Source organism: Phaseolus vulgaris, chromosome 1, assembly GCF_000499845.2.
Source record: "Phaseolus vulgaris cultivar G19833 chromosome 1, P. vulgaris v2.0, whole genome shotgun sequence".
Classification (NCBI taxonomy): domain Eukaryota; kingdom Viridiplantae; phylum Streptophyta; class Magnoliopsida; order Fabales; family Fabaceae; genus Phaseolus; species Phaseolus vulgaris.
The window spans coordinates 2,526,685-2,551,777 of record NC_023759.2 but is presented as its reverse complement, the minus strand read 5'-3'; the positions used below and the strand labels follow the sequence as shown (position 1 = coordinate 2,551,777).

General features: G+C 29.6%; 2 protein-coding genes and 1 non-coding gene across 4 annotated transcripts; 1 reads left to right on the top strand and 2 right to left on the bottom strand.

Annotated features, from left to right (window-relative positions):
- Positions 1-2,303: 2,303 nt before the first annotated feature.
- LOC137816564 (putative nucleobase-ascorbate transporter 10) lies at positions 2,304-11,094 on the bottom strand. Of its 2 annotated transcripts, none has more exons than XM_068619756.1 (15): positions 10,922-11,094; positions 6,514-6,806; positions 6,229-6,326; positions 5,969-6,145; positions 5,781-5,881; positions 5,594-5,669; positions 5,433-5,492; positions 4,561-4,748; positions 3,969-4,065; positions 3,761-3,847; positions 3,610-3,668; positions 3,438-3,529; positions 3,008-3,085; positions 2,775-2,926; positions 2,304-2,675 (listed from the first exon to the last, which is right to left on the bottom strand). In XM_068619756.1, exons 2-15 carry the CDS (start codon positions 6,743-6,745, stop codon positions 2,457-2,459), a joined length of 1,716 nt encoding a protein of 571 aa, XP_068475857.1. In that variant the 5' UTR covers positions 6,746-6,806; positions 10,922-11,094; the 3' UTR covers positions 2,304-2,456. The 2 variants fall into 2 exon arrangements, with proteins under 2 accessions (XP_068475857.1, XP_068475858.1); XM_068619757.1 differs by having other exon boundaries at positions 6,514-6,782; positions 10,922-11,059.
- Positions 11,095-17,806: 6,712 nt separating this feature from the next.
- Positions 17,807-19,186, top strand: LOC137816563 (uncharacterized). The gene has a single exon (XM_068619755.1). It carries the CDS (start codon positions 17,954-17,956, stop codon positions 19,046-19,048), a length of 1,095 nt encoding a protein of 364 aa, XP_068475856.1. The 5' UTR covers positions 17,807-17,953; the 3' UTR covers positions 19,049-19,186.
- Positions 19,187-22,948: 3,762 nt separating this feature from the next.
- Positions 22,949-23,021, bottom strand: TRNAK-UUU (transfer RNA lysine (anticodon UUU)). The gene has a single exon. It is a non-coding gene; the product is annotated as a tRNA-Lys (tRNA).
- Between the last annotated feature and the right edge of the window lie 2,072 nt (positions 23,022-25,093).

Genomic DNA, 25,093 nt, shown 5'->3' with positions numbered 1-25,093 from the left:
CATTTAATTATTGTAGGTGTTGAAAATGGTCAAAGACCAATAATATACAAAATCCTAAATGAAGACTTCTGAACTTTGGATTAGGCACCCCTAAAATATAAGTCCATTTCAAAGGATAAAGTACATACATTTGAAGTTTTAATTATATTAAAAAAACAGCAAATTTGTTGTTGTGAAAACATCACAATCAGAAACAACAAAAGAAATTCCAAATTGATGTGTCACAGTGGTGATGGCTGAATGCATAAAAGGAAAATTGACACTGCTGCTCAACAGAATGGGGAATTAGACGCTTCACTCAGGTGCCAACCAATGAGGATTTACACAACAAAATATCATAAAATGTGAATATTTCCATAAAGTAATGCTACATTATCATACAAATAATTGTCAACATTAATGATAATAATAATTTATGATGAGATGCCAGTATTTAAAGTGTAAGTGCATTGTGTATATACTTTCTAATATATTTAAATTGAATTAATGTATATAAAAAGAAACAAAAATGACAGTCAGAAAAAAAGTAAAAACCAGTGTGGTGCAAAAGGTTAGTATGGCCAGTTGTAGTACGAAAAGGGGTTTGAAATTATGATTTATATGAGTAATAGGAAAATAAAGTCCCATTCTAGATATGGTTGGTTTTGAATGTCGATGTTTTGTCACGATTTTATTTAGAAAAAATGTCTCGGTGAGTTGAGGAAGGAGGGAGTATATAAACTGACATTGACCTCGACTCCTGAACTGAGACTATATTGGCATAAGAGAAAAAAAATTGTTTAATTTTAAGAAAAAAATTGTTTAATTATAATATAGTGCTTAGTGTTTTACAATTTTATTAATGTAATTTTAAAATTATTCTATTTTAATAAAAAAAAAAATTCTTCGAGTTATAATATAATGTAAGTCAGTATTTTATAATTAATATGGCTAATGTAACTTTAAAATTATTCCATTTCAATCAAAAATTATTTTTCTTTCTAGATATAATATGGCGTATGATTGTAAATTATGAGATATTTTTCTTTCTAGTTATGACATGGTGTATGATTGTAAATTATGAGGTTCGGACACGTCTTTTAAATGGCGTATCCATGTCAGACATACGTAGCGGACATCGACATTCGTAAGATACATATATGTGAAGTGTCAAATTAAAAAAATATTTGTAAGATTTTTGAAAAATCTATAGCACAATGTCTATGTCGTATCATGTCCGTGTCTATGTCGTATGAATGTCTGTGCTGTGCTGCATAGATTATTAATAGCTGTCTCGAAAAAAAAAGCTAAATTATTTTGAAAATGAAAGAAGAAGTAAGAGAGATTTTAATAAGGAGGAATGGATGAGAGTTAGAGAAAAATGGTGTGAATAATGATGGAAAAGTGCAATAAGAATAAGAATAGTAATAGCAACATATCAGCTGCCTCCACTGCATCTCACTCTCAAACGAAGATCCAGTTTCCACTGCCCATGTTTTCCGGCTCATAATATATTTATAATAATAATAATTACATTTATAAAATAATAATATTAAAGATAATTTACTCAAAATAATTATTCTTTATAAATTTTAATTTTTCTTAATTTAATTTAATGAAAATATTTTTTCTTACACTTTTACATACATAAATAATGTCAAATAATTCATATTTCTCTTTTAGTTGAATTTTTTATCATAATACTTTGTGATAAATAAAATACTTTATCATTATTTATTCTAAACTCATTTTAAATCTAAAGATAATATAATAATCTTATAAATATGAATTCTTGAGTGAAATATTTTGCAACTTAAAAATATTATAAAAATCTCTTGGAAAGAAAAGATTGAACATGGATTTTGTTTCTTTAAACAGTTAGAATAAGTTTTGATTTTGGTATCAAATTTATTTATGGAATAAAATTAAAGGCAAGTACATAATATAAGTTTCCTTACCTTAAAAATAGACCACACTTGATTTAATTTGATCTTAAATTTTTTTTTTTATCAAATGATAACTCAACCTCATAAAATCAGTTTATAAAGAAAGATTTGCACTTATTATAAAAAATTACAGTATCTTAATCTCTAGTCGATGTAAAATTTTTAGTCATTTCAGATGAACTTTTTAAAAAATATATATTTTTAATAAAGAAATCTATTTCAAAATAATTATAATGTAATTAAAAATTATGAAATACAGAAAAAAAATACCTTTACGAAATTAATTTTGGTTAATAATATGAGAGCATTTCCAAAACACTGTTTCTGAAACAGAAAAGGGAAGCATTGGAAGATGAAGTAAATGATGAGAAATGAGATGAACAAGAATTGAAGCTTGGAACATTTTTCACTTCATTAGCTCCAAACATATGAGAGTGAAACCAAACAAAGTTTTGACAAGGAAATTGAAAGAAAAAAGTGAGGAACCAGATCTGCATTAATCACGGAAATAAAGTGGTGGTGGTGGTGGTACTAAGATGGTGGAAAAAGCTTATCAAGTCTGCATGGTAAAGAGTAGAACTCATCATTCTTAACATCTGCGCTGTACAAGCTGAACCTCTCCCACCACTGCAAACCAATGTCTTTACGTGCAGCATCATCCTCACGAGACAATGTGACATCCAAAACGAAAGCAACCAAGGCTGCAACTGTTGTGTGGGACATGAACATCACAGTCATACCATCATTCAACTGCACCACATTCATTCAAATCAAATCAATGAAAAAAAGCACACACCACATGACATGAATGAAATTTCAATGATGGGGTTTTGGTTAAAGAGTTTTCACCCATATGGGAATTCCATGATGCTGCTTCACGTGATAGTATTCTGTGAAATATTGTGGTATGGAGAGGCCTAGGAAGAATGACAACCCCAGCACAAATTTCGTTCTGAAATTGTTCAGGTTGCAGAATTGGAGAAAACCAAGTCCCCCTGAAGCTGCATAATGTTCCAAAAAAATGCTCTTTTAAGTTCTTTTTGCAAACCAACCACAAAGAATACTAATTAGAGAGAACTTACACACGTAGCCGAATAACACACAGTATAATGCTGCTATAATTGGCATGGGTACTGAAGCAAAAAATGCTCCCAATTTCCCTGGTTTAAGAGAAAATAGCAAGAGTTATCACACTTTCATGAAGAAAATCATTGGTTCATCAACAATAGCATCAAATCCTATCATATAAACTATTTTTTACCGTATCAGTACAAAGACTCTGAAATAATGAATACTCTATCATTCGTTCATGAACATTAGTTTCTAATCCAATCATATATACGAACTAACTCATCATAATTAAGCTAGTTAACAAGGTGAGAGTTGCATATACTGATATAAATTGTTTTTGGCAATGTTGGTATTCAATTTTGGATATCAAATTCCAGTGTGCCATAATATTCTCCAAGACTCTGACATTATGATTGGTATACATTGATTTGGTTAGCATACCGAATATAGAGAAGAAAATCATAAAACCAGATGATATTTGGACCACTCTTCGGCTTCCTGCTTTTGTCAATGCTAACAAACCAGCATTTTCTCTGAAATAGAATCAAAGCATATATGAAAAATACAGGGGAAAAAGGGGCCCCAGGTAAGATAACAAGTTTATAACCCTTACACTGATGCCGTACACCCTGTTATAGAACCAAACACGCCACTGAGCAAAGCACTTACTCCCTGAAATCACAAAAACAACTAAAATGGGGTCACATCACAAGTTTTATGTGCTAGAGTCAAGGGACAAAATCGCAAAATTTAGTGAATCCTACCACCCAACCAGCTCCACGGCCGATAACAGATGGTGGCACTGGTGTGGCACTTCCATATCTTGCTGCAGCATAACATGTACCAGTATACTGCATACAAGTGGTGTATACACCAAAAAAATTAATGTTTCAAGGCAAACAAAATGGTTAGAACAAGATGAACATTAAATGATTTTTTAGTTTTAGATGAGTTAAGGTGTAAAGTGACTACCTCAAAAAACGAAACTAAGGAAGCAGCGATCATAGCTAAAGCCTCCCCAGCATGGAAAGTAGGAGCCCCCCATTGGAAGAAACCAGGAAAAAACACCCTGTGTATACATGCTAACTGTTAGGACATTTCATATTTCATAGTGTATACTGTTAAGTGGTGCATAATCCAATTACTTCCCCGGACAAAAAAACATTAGACATTCGTTTTATAAGGTTATATTAGATTTAAAGTCACTTCATAATGCTAACCTTTTAGTTCATCTGCTTAAACCCCTAAGGGTCTACATACATGTAAAAGTAGAACTAACAAAAAAGCCTAAAACTGGTATGACTCATAAGGGTGTTATATAAACATTTCTTATATTCAAAAGCATTTTCGTAAAACTAAATTTTCATACATACAACACGTGTGTTTCCTATCTCATAAATCGCTGTTCATGTAGTACTATCTTCTCATTTTCAATCTCATCATTTCTACAATTTTCTTTCCAAAGACAAGCATGCTCAACTTCAAATAATTAAGCTCAGTATTTCTTAAAAGCGTTTAGATAACTGATCATTGATTGAGAAAACCAGTCTGCATTCAATCTTACCATGGAGCGGCAGTGATAAGTCCAGCACGATCAGTGCGGCAATTATTCTGTGTACTTTCTGACTTGTGGTTATACACAGTGCATGAAGTTAGAAACAGTGCAAATAGCCATGCAATTGTAACAGTGAAGAGCAATGAATATCGCTCAAATATAGACTTCTTCTTGATTCCAATATAACGATTAAGATACTGCATAAGCATAGAACACAAACACTTTGATAAAAAAGTTAAAGAATAAATACTAAATGGCTTTGAATTTCTTAGGAATTGTCTGTTTACTGTTTTCATCCTGAAATCCTTATTAGAAAGTGTTTGTCCTCTAGCACTTCCACAACACTTAGAAAAGGAAAACAGAAGATGAGAAAGCATCTAGCTATTTCTGCTTTTTGATTTATAAAACACTGTTGGAAACTAGTTTTTTCAAAAACACAAAAATTATTGTTTTTAGTGCCAATTATTTTAGAACACAATTTCTTTAGAGAAAATTTAGGAATCCAACATTCTGTGTGTCCTATAATACATTTTCTAACTTATTTTCATACATCTGTTACATCATTACACTAACAATTCTGGTTTACTTTAGTTCAGTACCATCAATCATATCACCAGGTAAGGTTTAAAACTGCAACAGTATCCATAGTTTGAAACCTTGCCACTAAGTAATAAGTTTGTTCATTTTTCATCCATTGACTTTAATTTAACACCTAGCCACCAAGTGATAAGTTTGTTGACTTTTCATCCCTTGATTTTAAAGGATGTATACATTTTAAAATCCTATTTCTATTGTTAAATTTGTCTACAAATCTTTGGTTGGTCCACCAAGATCAAGTAGGACAAAGTAAACAGGTAAAAAACAATGCAAGACCAACTTGCCTGCGATATGAAAACAAATATAACTAATGTAGGAAGCCCAATTTCAACACATGTTGTCACCTGCAACATTGATTGGAAAAGAAATACAAAATTTCTGTTATATGGAACATGAAATACAAACCTAGTTGAATGGAACATGAAAATCAAGATATCACAAATACCATTGGGAAACCAAAACGATAGAGACTGAGTCCAGTGAAAGTTATATAAGGGACTACACTGAGTGGACTAAGGAACCTGAGATGATTGAAGTGGTTAACAACATTAAAAATGTTGATAAAAATTGAGATATAATAGTTATTAAAAGAAGATGATCAGATGATGAAACCAGCCAAGAAAACCACACACCTAACAGCATTCCTCCAAAAGCCAAAAAATCCAACAGCCATTTGGAAACAAGCTGTTATGATCAAGGCACCTTGAATGGCTCTCATTGTCTGAACAAACCTCTAGAAAAATCAAGCATAGGCTAAGTCAGAATCACTAACAGAAAATGTAATACTGTCCAACATATAAGAAAAAATAGTGTCACTGACCTCATAAGAATCTGTTTCTGAACTGTATCTTCTGGCTTGGATTATAGAAGTTATAGGTATTATGTAAGTGTGTGAACCAACAAGTACAATTGGAAGTCGAGTTCCAAACAAAGATTGAAGTAATGTACTTATTCCAGAAACAAACAAAAGCGTCTGAAACACCCGTGCCTTCTCAGCCTACATTCATCAAACATTTAAGTCTCATTTCTAAAATTTAAAAGCTCAAAAGCAAACAAAAAAAAGAAGAAAAAAGTGCTTACAAATCCTCCACCCATTTGAGGAACAAGTATAGTTGGAATCAGAACGGTAACCCCAAGACTCAGAAGGTAATGCTGAAACCCCAATAGTACTGCTTCACCTGCATCATGAAGCAACATTCAATTAATCATACATTCTCTTTCACAAATATTTTAATAAAAAGTTTGCTACTCTCTATTTTTTGCATTGATATGTAAGCTTTTGTGTCCTAAATTCCAACAAAATTAAAATTCTTTGTAGTAGTTCTTGTTATCATTATTATTGTAAGTACATAACAGTGTACTAACGCCATGGAGGAGGACTCCTGATGCAGTATTGAACTCCAGGCAATTGCTCTTGCACAGCATGTGGCTTCACCTCCTCCACTGTCTTTGCAGCTGCATTTTTGTTAGTATCAACCCCTCCTCCACCTCCACCTCCACCACCACCACCACCACCACCACCTCCACCACCTCCACCTCCACCTTTGTTGTTAGTGACACCACTTGCATGGTTGCATGCAGCATTATCTTGAGCCATCTTTTAGCAGTATCAGATGAAAGAACTTTTTCATCTTCTGAAATGATTGATCATCATTTTTCTAATATAAAGAGAATTGTAAGAATTCCATTAAATTCAATTCAGTAACCAAATAATTTAAGATTAATTTGGTTTAATCAGTTACAAGAATTGGAATTATGCACCATTATTTTTGTTAATGGTATAAAACGGTCTAGAACTTAAAAGTAATTATCACTTTCAATATTTTTAAATTTTGAAATCATACTTGGTTGGATATCTTCTTTTTGGAAAATCTCATTATACTAAATCAATATTTTTGCTTTTAGTTTAAAATTGATTATATTTAGATTGATGGTAGATAATGAAACCAAATAGATTAAAGCATAATAAAACAAAATTTACACATTTGCTGTTTCCTCCCAAAAGTTCATTCATGGGGCTTGCAGACAAAAGCCCAAAGGGTCCAAAGTTTTCCTATAACTTAATCATTGGGCTTCTTCTTCCTTCACCCCATGATTTATTCCTACATCTTTGCAAGGGTGAGAGAAAAGTCTAAATTATCTATCTAAATTGTTATATTTTTGGATTTTTAAAATTTGAATTACATCTTCACACATTGAAATGCATTTGGATTACACCGTGAATATATTCTAAATTGTACCATTTAAAATTTATGATCACATTTTTAGACTTTTAAATTGAAAATATATTTTTAGATTATATAATTTAAAATACATTTCTTAATTGTAGCATTTGTGAATTATACACTATGAAAATGAAACAAAGATTAGCTGAAAATGTATTCTAAATTAAATAATCCAAAATTTATTATTATATTTTCAGATTGATTGTTCTGGAGACAACTTACAGATTCCACCATTGAGAAGTTAAATTTTCAATTTTTCTGGATCACAGATTCTTTTAATATGAGTTCCTTTTAAATGGTGCAATTTTGAAGCTAATTCATTATTACTGTTACAAGAAAATTATTAAATAATTAAATAAAAATTAATTTTATAAATAAAAAATAATTAGTTGTTATATTAACTAAATTAGAGATTATTTTAGAAATTAAAAAAAATAATTTCTAAATTAGTTTCTATTATTGTTAAATATTTTCTAAATTAGTATCTAATTAAATATCAAAATTTTAAAGATATTATGAATATATAAATTATATTTGAAGTATATAGGATAAAGTAATTTAGCATGTAAGTTGACAAGACTTCACCTTGTACCAATTGGGCTGTGCATTCTGCAACCCCATCAATTTAGACTGCACCCCCATAGTATATGTGAAAAGAATAAATTATATTTTTCTTTATATTTATATTTAAGCTTACTTTTTCTTCTTCCTGTATTTTCTTCTTTCATTTTTGCTGCACCGCTTCATTGTTCTTCTTTTGTTTTTTAGTGCGAGAACCCTTTCAAAAGTGCATTGGCCATTGTTGTTGATATCTATGTTTCATAGTCCCCTTCATTAAGGAGTAAGTGTTTATTTAGCTTTTTTTTTATTGTTAGTTTTATTCTTCATATCCAAAAATACATTTTAGAATGCATATTTTGGAATGTATTTATTATTTAAAAAATAGTAGTTATTGTATCATTTGTTATTATGGCTGTCAAATATACTAGTAGTGGATCATTATTGCAAGCAGAACCTAAACAAAGATCGACGATATCGATTCATAGAAGGGACAAAGAACAAGTTGTTGTGTCATTGATGTAGATGTATTCTCATAAGTTGCTACAACACGGTGAATAAGTGAGATGTGTTGGGGACCTGCTGATATGTCATTACTACTGAGTTACACTAACCACATGACTTGTAAACTGTGGGAGGGTGATGATTAAAAGGAATTGAAGTTGGTTTGCCACAAACGGAAGTTATGTAAGTTTGGGATTCCTTATCCCCAACTTGGATCGTGGTGCTTAACATTAGCTTGTTGTCACTATGAAACATTAATTATAAGATCATTAATAAAAGACTCATCAATCTTTATTGAGAGGTGACATCGCGACACCAACAATTTTCACCTTTTTGTTGGTGAGATGATTATTATTTTGGATGACATGTCTATATTGGTGCATCTCCCCATTGTGGAACAATTTTGTTCGTTGTAAAGTTGAATTTCACATCCATCAACATTGTTGGTTGAGCTGCTTGGGGTGGAGTTCGGTGATGCTCACATTAAACTGAGTTGGTTGTATGAATAATATTGAGTTCATGATGGATCAAGCATGGATATATGAACATTTATCATGAGCTCATTTCTCAAACATCACATTATGTCACCAGACACCATGTGTGTACAGTTGCCGTTGTGCAGGTGAAGATCGATGATCTTACCGATGTTGGGGGTGCTCTAGAGTCCTTGTGATGACCATCATCCTAGTTGGGTGTTTGAGACGATATCCATGTTCTTGGAATATATCCGAACTGGGATGTGCTCACGAGCAAATGATTCCTTGATCTCACTCACCATTTGAAGGAGGTGTAGTTGTTGTTATCGATGATCGATGGTTGCACTTTATTGACCATCTATTTACCAGTGTGACACTAACTTCACATCCCTCAACATGTGCAGGCAGATACATGCACTAATTCATATTAGTATCACACCCCTACATATTTCCTTAGGTGGACAAAGATTGACCATATGTATTGTTGCATTTTCGTCCAGATAGTCCACATGATGGTTATACACGATTGTAGTTACAACAAAAACATACTTGTTTGACAAGTTGTTTATTGTTCAAAATCTAATGTCATTTTACCATGATTTTTATTTTAATATTTTAAGTGTGTAATGTAATTTCAATAAATGTAATGTGGGATAAAATTCGAAGTGCATTACAATTACCAAAGGAGACATGTAACAGGAAAATAGTTCTAGTTTTCCAATGTACCTATGTTTTGTATCTTAAATTTAGCAATTATATTGTACAAAATTTTTGATAATTAATATATCAAATCTTGTCATGATTTATTGTATTTACTTTACGTGAATACTATTCCTATTAAAAAAATATTTGTATTAAATAAATTATTTATGTTTAAAATACAAAAATTATTCTTTAAAATAAATTAATTGTGTTTGACATTAATTATAAAAAAAATCTAAAAATAATGTATTATAAATTGCATAATACATTTTTTTTTATTTTATATATTTCAAAATACATGTTTTATATTTTAGAATGTATAATCTAAAATATTTTTTATTTTTATTTTAGATTGTACATTTCAGTATAAATTTTAAAAGGACAAAATTAGATTTTCAGATTTTAATGGGGTGGTTTTTTAAATTATGGAGTTGAAGAACGTAACAACCTTGACCATTTACTCTAGTGCATTCCTTGACCTGCACATAAAATCCTAGAGGCCCAAAACTTTGTTCTTGAGTTAGGTGGAAGCCCAATTCAAATTTTCATTGTTGTTTTCTTATTTTTACAATAAGGTTCGTGACAGATTCCTCCTGTGACAGATTGCTATTTTAATATTTTTTTTATAGAATGAAAATTAATTGAATTCAAATAATCAAATTTTATGATGCATACCAAATTTCATATAATTTAAATTTTACAAATATGTCATATGATAATAAATATTTACACATTTTAAAATGTATCGTTTAAAATTCATTAATTTAATAAGTTTATATATTAAAATTAATTGATGCAATAAATTTTAAATTAAAATCAATTGATATAATACTTTAATATATAATATAATATACAAGAATAGTATAGATTATATGAAGCTAATCAATATTAAAAATGATAATATAGTAAAGTTACATTATTTTATTTGCTTTATCCATCCATTGTCTACCAAACAATAGGCTGAAAAAAAATAATATAAAAGTGGTAGACATGCTCATATTAGTTCATGATATATTTTTAAGGAAACTTTATTGAAAAATGGTGTAGCTTCATTCGAATTTATTAAAATAAACAATTATTTTTAAATTATAAATATATATATATAGATATAGATAAATCGTGTTTATATATACAATTATACATATTGGAATTCTGATTAAAAAGTGAAGTTATTTAAAGTTGAAAAAAACATCACCACCACCCGTGATCTTTATAAATTGAATTAAATGGCATTGATTTAGAAAGTCAGAAATTGGAAAAAGCAAAAGCAAAAGTAAAAAAAAAAAATTAATTATTTAATTTATTTACCTGAATCAGTAATCTCGCTCTCTCGGGAGACTCAAACTTCTCGTGTTCATCACCCCTACCATTTTCAAGACACTCTCAGACGACGAGTCGTTTTCTCGTCGGCGCCGGCGTTGTAGTTCTTGTCGGAGAGTCTGGTTCAGAAAACTGTAATGTAATAGTATCAGACTAATAAAGTTGTTAGAAAATAGTATTTTGAAGAGACAAATATGATTCTCTGTAAACAACAGAGTATGAGAAATGGATTAGAGAAAGGAAATAATACAAATATTAGAAAACATTGATTCTGATAAACTTAAACAATGATTAACAACACCACACAACAAACTCTCAAATCTCATCCTTCCTAACCCAAACCATCTTCTTCTCTCCTCCTCCGTACTTCCTCTGCTGCACAAAACCGTTATTCATTTTCCCTAATCTTCCCTTCTGTTTTCCATTTTCTGATGATTGAATCGATAAAACCCTAACTCTCTCTTCAACCTCATTCATCTTTCCCCAGCCATTCTCCTTCTCCTTCACCTCGCTCTCCATTGTCGCTTTTTCCTTCTCCTGTGCCGTTGTTCCAGAACCTTCTCTCTCCTCAGGTTTCACTTTCCTAATCTTCAAATTTGATTCACTGTCTTTTCCTTTTCCTTTTGCTTTTGCTTTTCCGTTCAGGTCCAGGTCCAGGTCCAGGTCCGGACAGGAGGTTTTGCCTCCATCACCGATTTCTCTCACCGATTTGCGGCGGTCATCCGATTCCACTGCCGCAGTCAGGCGGTGAGTTTCAGAATCGTTCCGAGTCTTGATAACATACTGCTTCTGAGGACGAGACTTGGACTTGGAGGCGGATCCATTGCTCGGAGCGACTACTTGCAGGTGCGGTTGTTTCAGGTAGTTCCGGTTCGGAGATTGTTGAATTTTTGCCTCGTCTTGTGATTCTGACTGGTTATTCTGGTTGCGTTGGTTGAGCCATCGCTCTTGGAGTTGAGCAAGAGTGAGGTAGTTTGAAGGTAAAGAAGAGTAGATTTTTCTTTCCATCAGAGGACACACTCTTACACACACACAACTTTTGCCTTTTCAACTCTCCCAAGGTTAAATACTAAAAACATATTAAAAAAATATTAAGAATTTCTTGAACTTTAAGAGTCAGATTTTATAAAAGTTCTTATCAAGATTATGTTATGTGTTTTATTAAATTAAAATTATAATCTGTGTTGTGCAGAACAAAAGAATCTCAAAGTAAGAGAAGATTTGTCTCATCTAAATTTGACATTGAACTGTCATAACCGCTGCAATTATCAACATAGTTTATTGTAATGAATAGAAAGTGAAACTGTGAGAACACATAAAGCAGTATACAAGCTAAATTTTAATTATAAATAACATATACATGTTTCTGAAGTTAAATATATTCAGGAGGAAAAAAAAACTTTAATATAAAACCTGTGTTCTTTAAAGCTTAATAACTGACTGTTATGAAATATTTTCAGAACTAACTTAAATTTTCCATTTATATAATTATACAACTAATACTCTATTCAACTCTTCTTTTAATCGGTTTGTATTTTAATAAACATAAATACACCATAATTAAAAATATTATAACGGTAACATTCTTAATAAAAAATTATTATTTAATAAAAAGTTGGAAGTGATTAAAATTATTTTTTTATTAAAATATTAATCATAATATAATTATTTTAAAGTTAATTTTAAACTTAATTTAATCTTATTTACATTTAGTGACAAGTTTGTTTATTGTATAGTTGCAGTGGTGTCTTCATTATAAGTTTGGTAGATCAAATTTAATATCAATAAACATAAAGTACAATATATAAAAAAAAGGACATAAATTTGACTACAAATGTAGGATTCAATATCATTTTGTCAAATATATTAATTCATTGAATATCATTTTTGTCAAATATATTACTTCATATTCCATTTTTGTCAAAAAAAAATTATATTTAACTTCTATGAACATAAAATTTTATTTAAAAGTGATTAAGTAATTAAGTATATTTTATTTAAAATATTGATATAATTATAATTGTTTGTATTATAATATCAACCATTCTCTCAACTTAAAAAAATATAAATACTCTTTACTTAATATTATCACGGTTGAATAAATATTGAATAGTTTGAAATTTTATCTATGATATATCTAATTTAATGTTCTCTTAATTATCTAAATATTCATGTACTTAGTAATTAATTCTTTAGATTTTATAACCACTATATTTCAAGACATCTTGATATAGTTTTAAGGATCAGAGTACATAAACATACTTAAATATATCATATCTTCTCTCAACTAATACTTTATACACATAGTCCAAACAAATATTAAAAATAATTACAAAATGTAAAAATAATAATAAAGCATACACATGGCTTTTTTTTTTATCAAAGTTTACTAAATTAAAACTCATTTACATTTTATCTTCTTTTTTATATAAATTTATTAACTTCAATCATGAAAAGAATAATATTTAGAATAGTTTACATGATACAAAGTAAAAACAAATATAAATTAAAGCAAAAATAGATAATTGGATATGGATCATTCTGTCATTGAAAATAATTTAAATAAAATAAATATAAAAATTATCAATATATCATTGAGAATAAATTAAATAAATTTAAGAATGAAAATTGATTAATATGTTACTAGTAAACAATTGAATAATAAAAAGATAAAAAGATTAATGCATTATTAAAGTAAATTTAAAAATATAAATATAAAGGAAATAAACATAAAATATACTAATGGAAGAAAAATAAATAACAATTAAAAAAAAAATACTAATAAGTTGTCCTAATGCTAAGGTAGAGACTTGTCCTAATGCTTAGACACTCTCCATAAAAATAATAAAGCAACATTTAAAACTATGTGACCTTTAAATTTAAGACATGCTTATAAAGTTTTTCATATAAATGTTTTTTATATTTCTTCGTACTCATCATATAGAAAAACAAACAACTAAAATCATTTAAAATTGTTCTCATAATCACTTTGTATACATTTCATTTCATTGATCAATATTAATTTTGAGAAGAAAATAATTATCTAATTCCTTCAATTCATGTCTATTATAGTTAAAGTCATCCATAATAAACTTGTTTTGATTCCTTATGAGAGAATATGAAAAATTTGAAAATATTTTGTTCAATATTAATTTTGACAAGAAAATAATGATATAAATCTTCAACTTGAAGTTATAGATAATAAACTTATTTTGATTCTTGACATAATATGAAAAACTTGAAAATTATTTAAGATTTCCATCATAACAATGATGACAAAAATAATTAAGATGCCTTTTTAAAGCATAATGCTAGCAAATAAAAATACCTAACATTTTAATAATCTTTCTTTTTCGTATTGAATTATGTTTATTAATAACTTTCAGAATTTCCCCAATCCACTTTAGATCTTATTATTGAATTTGAGATAAAAACAAATGTAAAAAACAATTGCAAAATTAAAATCCATTTCTTAATTCATTGACTTATTCAATTCCATCCACAAATTCTTTATCATCGTCTAACAAAACTAAAACATAACATGTCTCTAGTGAAAGTTACTCCATTCATTGTTATGATGCTTTCGAAACCTATTCATTTGTTTTAATTTTGTTTTTTGTGTAAAACAACTATTTTATTAATGGCAAACATAATAAAGTATATTTATCACATAACCTAACATTTCTTACCTCCACGTATGACTTTATTTATGGTACAAAAATTATTTAAAAATTTAAGATAAGTAATTCCTTTTAATACATAGATGCTTCCACCCTCTCTTAAAGTTACTTTAATTATTTAGAAGATGAAATAATCTTTAGACTAAAAACCAACAATAATGAATGTCATAACCTAAAGTCTTCCAAACAACATCACAAAGAATTTACAATTATAATAATATATATATACATTTTAAGAAAAGAAAATAACAATTACAAAATATAATTTTTTTTCTCTATCTTTAGCTCATCTATACATGAGATTGTCCTTTTTCTGCAACATCATATGCTCCTATGTAACATACATCAAAGTTAATAAAAAATACAATCACACAAAAACAAGGGAAGCTAAAGTTTTTAAAACCTTCCTACATGGGTATATTAAATTATACACATGTTACATTTACGTCTCATTCATTTGCTCTAATGATCATACAATCTCAAATAAATAATTTAATCAACATCTTTTTATTCATGTGTTAGGTTAAATCTCTATGACCTATTAGACACAATTTTTTTATATTGTAAATTAGGTTATATGTACTTCCTTTGACTCTCACCACCTGATCTATATGATTCAAATATCATTAGAGTTAGGATAACTCCTTAACGAATCCCTAATTCAATATATCACTTTCATCTCAACATAGTATCAATTCTCTAAAATGACTATGACTGCACACATCACAACATCGTAGATTTTCATTCATACATATCCATTCAACTCAATTTAAATGTTAAATTACAATTAATTAATTATCTATTACGTTATAATAATATTTCAATACAAATAGATCAAATATAACAATATAGTGAAAGATAAATAAATTTTAGCATTCAGAAACATTTTTTTTATCAAAAGTTTTGAAAATATCACTCAACCAACATTTTAATTTCCCAACAAATTTAGCACATGTTGCAATTTTCTTAGCCACCATTCTACTCGTCCAACCAACACTACAAGTAAATCATGAAATAGAAACAAATTTTTAGAGACCAAAATAATTAGTTACAATAGGAACTAAAATAGAGACCATTTAGAAACTAAAAAAAAATGGTTTCTAAATTAGTTTCTATTATTGTTAAATAGTTTCTAAATTGGTATCTAATTAGCAACTAAGGTTTTAACTACCAATTATTTAGTTTCTAAATTTGGTAGCAAAAACCTTGGTTGTTAATTAGATACCAATTTAGAAACTATTTAACAATAATAAAAAATAATATAAACTAATTTAGAAACCAAATTTCTTTTTAGTTTCTAAAATGATATTTAATTTAGTTACTATTCCAACTAATTATTTTGGTTTCTACAAATTGGTTTCTATTTCATGATTTTTTTTAGTGCAAAGACGTTATTAGCTTGCCCAACAAATTTTAATCACTCAATAAAAAAATTGCTCATCTAGCTGCCGAATGACTACACCAAAGGTTTGCCTAAAATCATCTTTCTTAGCGAAAATTTACATGTCCAACAATCAAAACTCTTAGTTTCTTAATTAATTGAATTTCGTCTAGCAAGAGTAGGTTCGCTAGATGACTTTGCATAATTTAGAAATTATGCAGAAAGATCCAAGTTCAATTTTTTCTTCCTATGTCTAAAATAAAATATTTTATTTCTAAATAACAACAACTTGAACGAATTTACCTTAATTGAAATATTTGACTTTTCATTACTCAACATAAAAAAAAATAAAAAATTCATTCATTTAGATAAAATAATTTGATCACAAACTCAAACATTTGAAGTATATTCAAACAATACATAAATATTACATCAAATCAATTATTATAACCATGTCTTAAAACTGGTTTATTTTAAAGTCAAACTTTAAACTTTTCCTGTCACAATAAAAAAACTAAATTTATACATAAAAAATTTATAATCAATGATCTAAATATATTCTTATTGACTAAGAAAATATTTGCTTTAAAAGGATCTTATGATTATGGACTAAGAAAATATTTGCTTTAGAAGGATACAAGACTCTTTGTTCCATATATCATTTATTATATTTAGAGAAAAGAATCATTTATTTGTTACAGTGTAAAATATTTTAAATATCTAACCACAAAACCATTATACATAATAAATTTATCAACTTCTAACATAGCTACTTCAATACAGTAACTTTTACGATTACACTTTTCTTTGTCCTTCTCTGAAGGTTAAGAACTTGAGGGTCTGCACTTTAAAAATATATTCACACAATTAATACTTAATTAAAGTGTGGAGAGGCTTGTAACCTAAAACAGCACTCTCAAACGTACGTTAACAGACACATTTTTGAGTTTGATGAGGAATTTGTTGTCTTGAATTCTTGAACACATTTGACGAGGTTAGATTAATGGGGAAACTGTGAATGACCGAATGGGAGGGTGTTGGAGAGAGACGTGGCGAAAATGCAGCATGAAGATAAGCAAGAAGCTCAAAGTTCAAGAGTGAAACGCAGTAAGTAAGTATATAGTAGTATATGGTATAGTAGGAAGTAGTTTTTGTAAGAGGGGTGGTAATAAGAGAGGAGAAAGAGAAGAGAAGAGATTAGTGATGCATGAGTTGAAAAGAGTGAATAACATTTACTGTCTTTTCTTGAGATTGATTTCATGGTGATGAGTTGGAGACCAATAGCGAGTCTCCAATGAGAGTGAATGTCATTGATTGCATGCAATGGGAAAGGGTGGAAGAGACATGTGGAAAACCAGCAAATGTAACCGACTGAAAAGGGGAAGTGTTTGATGAAAGCAGGGAAAAAGACAGGGCGACCAAACCAATCCTCATAGGTGTTTTCATGCATGCCACTCTAAACCACACGCGTTATCATCACAGACCCTTTTGGTATAATAAGCCAGATTCACACCTCATTGGCCTAACTCATTCACCCTTCTTAAAAACCCTTTTTCACTCTATTTCCCATTCTACCATTGCATTGCACCATGCACCATTCTGCATTCTTATCCAATAGTATCAACCATGCATGGACCCACTTTCACTGTCCAATCCCCACATGTCCTCCTTCTTGAGACTACCCAACACGTACCCACCGTACAGTTACAAGTGTCACTTTCTCCTCCCTTCTCCCTTCATGTTGCCTACCTCTCATTGGCCACTTCTCAATACTTCAACACCACCAAACAAAACTCATCTCTTCTCCTCACACCAACACTCTCTACTCACTCTCACCCCCCTTCACCCTCTCCTCCCTCCTTTATAACTCTCCCTCTAGCCCTCTTTCTCATAATTTTCCATCCCTCACTCTGCCCAGCAACACCATTTCCTCTAGTATTTCCTCAAAAGCCAATAACCATGATCAAGACCTTGAATCCTTACCCCAATCCAGCAAAAACTGCTGAGATCATGTCAAGGTATAGGCCTATAGCTCCAAAGCCTGAAACCTCTCCAAACTCCATGACTGAGGGCTCTTCCTCTCTCTCCCACAAGATCAAGCAATCTCCTTACCTTAGGAATTTATGGCCACAGTTGCAAGCCAGGCCTACCAGGACCAGAAAGAGAGGTAGAGCTCCTTTGACACTACCCCCTTCCTCCTTCAAGAGACACAAAACACACATTTTAGGATTTTGTCCCCCTTGTCATGTAACATCCCCAGGAAACAACCTTTCATTCCAGGGCTTTGCTCCTCCTCCACTCCCTCTTCCCCATCCCAACCATGGACTTGGAATGCTCAATCGAAGCATAGAAAAGAACTCCCTCATGAATCCTAGTTTAGTCACACTTCCTCTTCTTCCATGTTCTCCTGGCGCCCCTGCACCCAAATTGGACTCAATAACAGCAACAACAACAACCAAGCCTTGTGGGGGAGGGGTGATAGATTTGAACACCAAAGCGAGTGTTCCTGAAGAGAGAGATCTCTTGCAACAGCTGCAAAAGCCAGTTTCCAACAATGTCATACAACCCCACCCAGTTCGCCCCATTGGCTCTTCCATAACTGTTGTGTGCATTGGTGAAGACTCAACTCTGCCATCTCAAACCCCAAAAAGGTCTCAGGAGGTGGAAGCAGAGGTTGAGTCTGAGTCCTTGCCAGTTGTCATATCAGACTCAAACCACAGGGTGAGGATGGCGAATTCTGCATATAAGGAGATGGTGGGTCAGCCACTGTGTCCCTGGCTCGAGTCTATGGTGAACGCTGGTGCTGGAAATCTCCAATGCAAGAGGATCAGTGGGGAGGTAGCACTGCATCTTTCTGAGTCCAACATTCCAACTTCTTCAAACGGATTTTCTTGCTGGGTGAGGATAGAATGGCAAAGTGATCAGCAGAAGAAATGCTGTGTTAACGCCTTCTGTGACGTTATGAAGTTGACCTGTGAATCCAGGGACTACCTCTTCACATGGAGGTTCCACACTCGTACCAGAGAAGCTTGTCAATCAAGTTGCACCGCTTGAAAAAGTTGAATAAAATTTCATAATCAATGCACATAGTGTTCTTGCCAGACTCTCTAGTATGATATGATTACCTTTTCTTTTCTGCTATCGATACATATATGTACATAGTTATAAAGTACTATTAGGGAGACGATCAAACATGGTTTTCTATGTCTCTTTAATTTAATAGTATCAAGAACTAGTACTTAGTATTATTAATTACTAATAAATTATGTTTATGTTTGGATGAATCCTTCTCTGAGAAGAAAAAATCTAGCAACTCTTTTGTAGAGTTTTTAAAAAAAATTATTCTTGAAATTGTGGGGCACACTTTCACATGAACAAAAGGATGATAAAATGGGGAAACTGCACCGTTTTTTCTGGCACTTTTGCCGAATGAAACTGTCTTTATTTCATGGTATTAATTAGGATGCAATAAAGAGGGGTTGAAGAAGCTGATAAAAACAAGGTGGTGAGACGGAGACGTTACTGCCTCGGTTTTTAAGGTGGTCTTTATCTGACCTGTGACCTGACCTGAGGGAGGAAATTTGGAGAAAAGAGGGAAATTTAATGCAAGGGGTGAAGGGAAAGTAAAGAGGGCATGCACTTGCACACCATTTTCATGTTCCATGAACAGTGTGGGGGACAAGAAAGGTTCTTGAAGCATTGAGGAAGAGACACGTTTTAAACAAGCTTGGAAGTGATGAAGCAGGAGCAATCTCATTCCCACCTTTAAAACTGATGTGTGAGGTTGTTTAGTTTGAAAAGAATTGCATGAGATCACGAGAGGAACAAAGAAAACATGACCTAATTAGTCATATAAGGCAACTAATAATAATAATGCCGTGCCATCAAGTTATTCAATTAATGTGTGACTTAATCAAACAGCTTACGAGTAATACCTTATCAAGAACAAATGCAAACATGGCACGCATGCACAAGGTCACATGAAACATAGAAGATGTCTAAACAGACAAGTGTCAGCAGAAAAGATTGCGAAAGTTAAATGTTTTTTTCCACCAACATGCATGTTGTTTATGCAAAAGTTTAACCTCAAAAGGTAAAAAAAGATTATGAAATAATCACCGGATAAATAGCTAGAAAGGGTGGAGAAATTATCATGAGGTTAAGGTGAAAAAGCCTCTGAAGTTACTTCACTGTCCATTCTGAGACCTGCTTACTACTGTAGGCAAGTGTTCTCCAACCATTTGTTATGGATATTCCCACCTACACTGTCATAAGGAAAAGAAAAAGGTCTTTTTCTTTAATATTTTCTTAGTTTTAAAGTTTATATTTTCTTTTATTGAAATCAAATCTGTATAATATATGATATTTTAAACCGGACAACGCTTTTGTAATTTTTCATATTGTTGATTACTTTATTTTAATATATCTCAGTAACCATTTTTTATATCAAATATTTGTAGAAGGGCTTTTGGATATCAATTTTAAATCTAGAAAATAGGGATTCTTACAAATGATATTTTCCATTAAACAACCTCTTGCGAAGGTAAAAAAATAATTAGTTATTAAATTATGAAAGATAAAAAAATAATTAGTTGTTATATTGATTAAATTAAAGATTATTTTATAAATTAAAAAATTGTTGATTTTTAAATTAATTTATATTATTATTAAATGGTTTTTAAACTAGTATCTAATTAACTACCAAAGTTTTAACTACTAATTATTTAAATTCTAAATTTGATAGCAAAAACATTTTGGTAACTAATTAGATACCAATTTTGAAACCATTTAACAATAATAGAAACTAATTTAAAAATTAATTTTTTTTAATTTTAAAATAACTTTTAATTTAATTTTTAATAATTAATTATTTTTAATATCTAAAATTGGTTTTTATTTTATGATTTTATTGTAGTAGAGTTGCAACCAATTTAGTAATATATTAGTAATATAGTGAAGTTGTTGTAGATAAACAAGGCTCAGAGGGTAAGGTTGTGTTTTTGTTGATTTTTTTAATAAAAACTCATCCACACCCTAACCTAAACATATACATATTATAAAATATTTTATGTATTTTTTTTCTTCATATAAACTACTCCTTAACTTCAAATTAATCTATAAAAAAGGATATAATCGTTTGCTCTCTTTTTTAAAAAAAAAATTGTTGAAAAAAACACATAAAAGAATATAGAAGCTAAAGATATAAAAAATAACAGTAGAAGCCCATGGTATTAAGCTATTTCCATTAAAACTATGCAAACAACTAAAAAAAAGGAGGTGACGAATTTATCCATAATTAGGAGAAGAGATACTCTATATATACTACAAATATGACTAAAAAAAAAGGAGGTGAAGAATCTATCCATAATTAGGAGAAGAGAAATTAGGTACTACAAATATGGTTAGAGAAGTGATGGCATATAAATGAGAGTATAGTGGAAGGAAAAAAAGTTCTTTACCTAGTAATTGGAAAAGTAAAGGAAACTCTTCATCATTTGCAAAAAAGTGAAAGCAACTAATGTTAGCAATTCATTCATTTGGCAACAACTCCAAGAATGACAAATTGTAATAGGCTCTTTTTAACTAAAAGTGAACCAACAAAGAGAATTAAAATATGGAATATGGGAATTAAAATTTGAGTAAAGTTATTGATGTAACCCAAAATGTGTACCTGAGGGGAAAAAAATCTTATGGATGGTATACTAATAACAAATGAAGTCGTGGAAGATATAAGAAACGAAAGAAGAAAAAATGTATCACAATTAAGGTGAATTACAAGAAAACATCAGATTGAATCAGGAGGTTTCCTTGTGTACATGATACGGAGATTAAGGTTCTACGAGAGGTGAATTATATGTATTAGAGGATGTTTGGAATCTAGCTTCATCTTGTTAATAGTAGCCCAACAACGAAACTTTTACCATCGAAAGGTTTGTGACAAGGGGATCCTTCTAAAGCTTTCCTATTCTTAATTATCATTGAAGGTCTTGCAGTGTTGGTGAGACAAGTAGTTAAAATATTTTTGAGTAGATTAAAGGTGAAGAGGATTTCATTTATGTAAAGCTCTTAGTATTGACAAATAACATCATTTTATTTTGTGATGCTTCACTCTAAAGCACTCAAATAGTCAAATATATTCTAAAATATTTTTTTAATAATAATATTAAACGATAATTAAAATTTAGAAATAGAAGTCGCAAGAGGATTTAATTATAACATCATTAAAAAAACATTTATCATTAGAAGAATACAAAATTCAACAAAATGTTTAATATAATTTAAATCTTTTAGACTCATTTAACTAATTAGGATTCCAACATGTTTTCCAATAATTACAATAAAAGTTCTTAATTATAAAAAAAAAACTTACAAAATCTAATAAAAAACACAATTAGCTTTAAACTTCCTTTTTTATTCCTTATCATCTTCTTATTTTTGCATCCATCATCATCATTCTTAAAAAAATTATATTTAAATTTGACTCTTAATTGTTTATAAGTAAATTGAATGAACTCAATTTCAAAGTAATTTAAAAGATACAAAAGTTTTTATCAATATTGAGATGATAGATAACATACGAGCCTAAACATCACCTAAAATCAAACCAATCACATATTTTATAACTAAGTCAATGTAATGCAAAATCATGAGAAATTATAATGTTATTTTCAAATAAATTTATAAACAACAACAAAATTTCATTATCATCAGAAAGTATTGCCAGCTATAGATGCAAAATAGTTCCAAGTGCTAAACTTTAGAAAGTTCTATCTGGTAATAAAATAAAATTTGGAGCTTTCAATATATCATATATAACTTAGTATTGTATACTTATAATTGATTTTATCGAAGAAGAGGATTAGAAAAAGAAACACTTTCTAATATATATTCATTTCAAATTTATTAAAACCGCATGATAATTTAATAAAATAATCAAAACTTTAAAAACAAAATCGCCGTCTGTGGGAATCGAACCCACGACCACATGGTTAAAAGCCATGCGCTCTACCAGCTGAGCTAAGACGGCTAGACATTAATATATAATTTTTTTAATTTAATTTTTAATTCTTTTATGAGCAGTAATATTTTAGTTAATTATTCGTTCACATAATAATGTTTTTTTAATTTAACCATTTATTGTGATTTTGATCTTCTAAAGTAGTATCACATTTTAAATTAAGTTTTACAGTAGACATAAATTATTAGTTTTATAATTTAAAATCTCAATTATCATGTACTTAATTATCATTGATCTTAATTCTTAAAAATTTGATACTATTAGACGTACTAAAACAATTAGCAAAAACATAAATTTTAATTATTTTTAATCAAGCTTTCTAACAATTCTCTTACTTGAATTCTTTTATATTTTTTTTATCTTAATTGAATAAACTAAAACAAAGATGAAATTTTAATTTTTAAGCAGAAGAAATAGATTTTTTTATAATAAATAAAATTTTAATTGTAAAAAAAAAACTATTCTTCTTACGCAGAATGACCTATGGTTACATCTTACGCACGGTGGACTAGTGAATTGAACTTACATTTCTTATGTGGGACAGGACAACCCGACCAACATTTTGCGGGCTAAACATGGGATGAGTTTATATGGGACGGGTTTGCTTTGCCACCCCTACTCCTACTAAGTTTGAAGGGTTTTTTTTTTCAACGTGGATCAAATAAATAATAAAGATGAATGAGATTATATTATATATTATGAAAGATTTTTAAACTAAAATTAAACTTTATAACATATTTTAAAATTGTATGTTGTATATATACCTAAAATATTTACATGATATGTATTTGATGATATAATTATTAAATTAATTTATAAATAATTACATAAAGTAGTCATTACTTAAATTCAAGATATTACTAATAAGATTTTATAAGGTTTCAAATAAAATCTAATATCTAAATGAAACTATTAACTCATATATTATTAATGTGTAGTTTAGAACCTATTTTTAAGCTCATAATTATGGTATTTAAAAGCATTTCTTAAATCCTACATTTCATCTTGTGCATATCTAAATTTTAAATGGTGAATTTTAATAAAATATAAAAAATAAAAAAGAAATACATTTGTTAATAATATATATATTGAAAATTGGAAATAAGACAATATTAGTTAAAAACATTGATTTACGTATCTAACAATCACATCAGTGTACTAGAAATCAATGTAAAAATACACAGTGATAATTTTGAAAATATTGGAGTATTGTATATCGATTGTCTTTGTAATCAATACAATATTATATCTACTTTTTTGACAATTGTTTAGTTTCTCATATATCTAAACTCAAAGTGTTTCACCTTTTAACTGTGTTTTATATTATTTTTTCACTTATCTCGTAAGGCATTCATAAATATAAATCACTTGCTTGGCTTTTATTTTAGTCTTTAACCAAAATTACAAATGCACTTGTAACCTAATCTTATAGTGTGATAACAAGAGTGTATTTTACATATTCTTAATTATAATTTGATTTTTAAACACTTGGAAACTTACTGTTGTCTTGTACGTGAAAAAGTCAAAAGTTGGTATATTGTGCCTTGTTTATTCCATCTTCGACTCAATTAGCGATGAAAGAAGTTCTAAGTAATGAAAAAATATGCATGGCGATGAAAAGCCCATAAAATAATAACAGCAAAAAGACACCAAGAATAATGGAATAAGGAAAAGAAATGATGATAAGGTAAAAGAGTAGAAAGATAAAATGGGAGGAAAGTGGAAAGTTAGTATTATATTAGAGAGGATGAAGTTCATTAGGGCATCATCTATCACTCTTAATATATAATATTATTATTGTTAATTAGTAATATTACTATGTTTTTTTTTTCTTTTTATTATAACACTATACTATTTTTTTTGTCATGTTCAAATTTTAAATCATACAGATAGATATTGTAGTAGGAAAATGATTGAGAGGGTGTATGTGAAATAATTATTTATTTACATACTCCATGATCGAGTATATTCATATTAATAATCGCTCATTTAATAGAATATTTAAGGCACATAAATCAAACAATAACTGTCCATTTAATATTATATTTAAGACACATAAATCAAATCATAAATTGATTATA

Excerpts from the sequence above, each read along its gene's own strand:
- LOC137816564 (XM_068619756.1), bottom strand. The coding sequence starts at position 6,745 with ATGGCTCAAGATAATGCTGCATGCAACCATGCAAGTGGTGTCACTAAC. Across the intron at positions 6,327-6,513 it reads CAGGAGTCCTCCTCCATGGC|GTGAAGCAGTACTATTGGGG; the intron begins GTTAGTACACTG and ends TTCATGATGCAG. Across the intron at positions 4,749-5,432 it reads TATTTGTTTTCATATCGCAG|TATCTTAATCGTTATATTGG; the intron begins GCAAGTTGGTCT and ends ATGCTTATGCAG.
- LOC137816563 (XM_068619755.1), top strand. The coding sequence starts at position 17,954 with ATGATCAAGACCTTGAATCCTTACCCCAATCCAGCAAAAACTGCTGAG.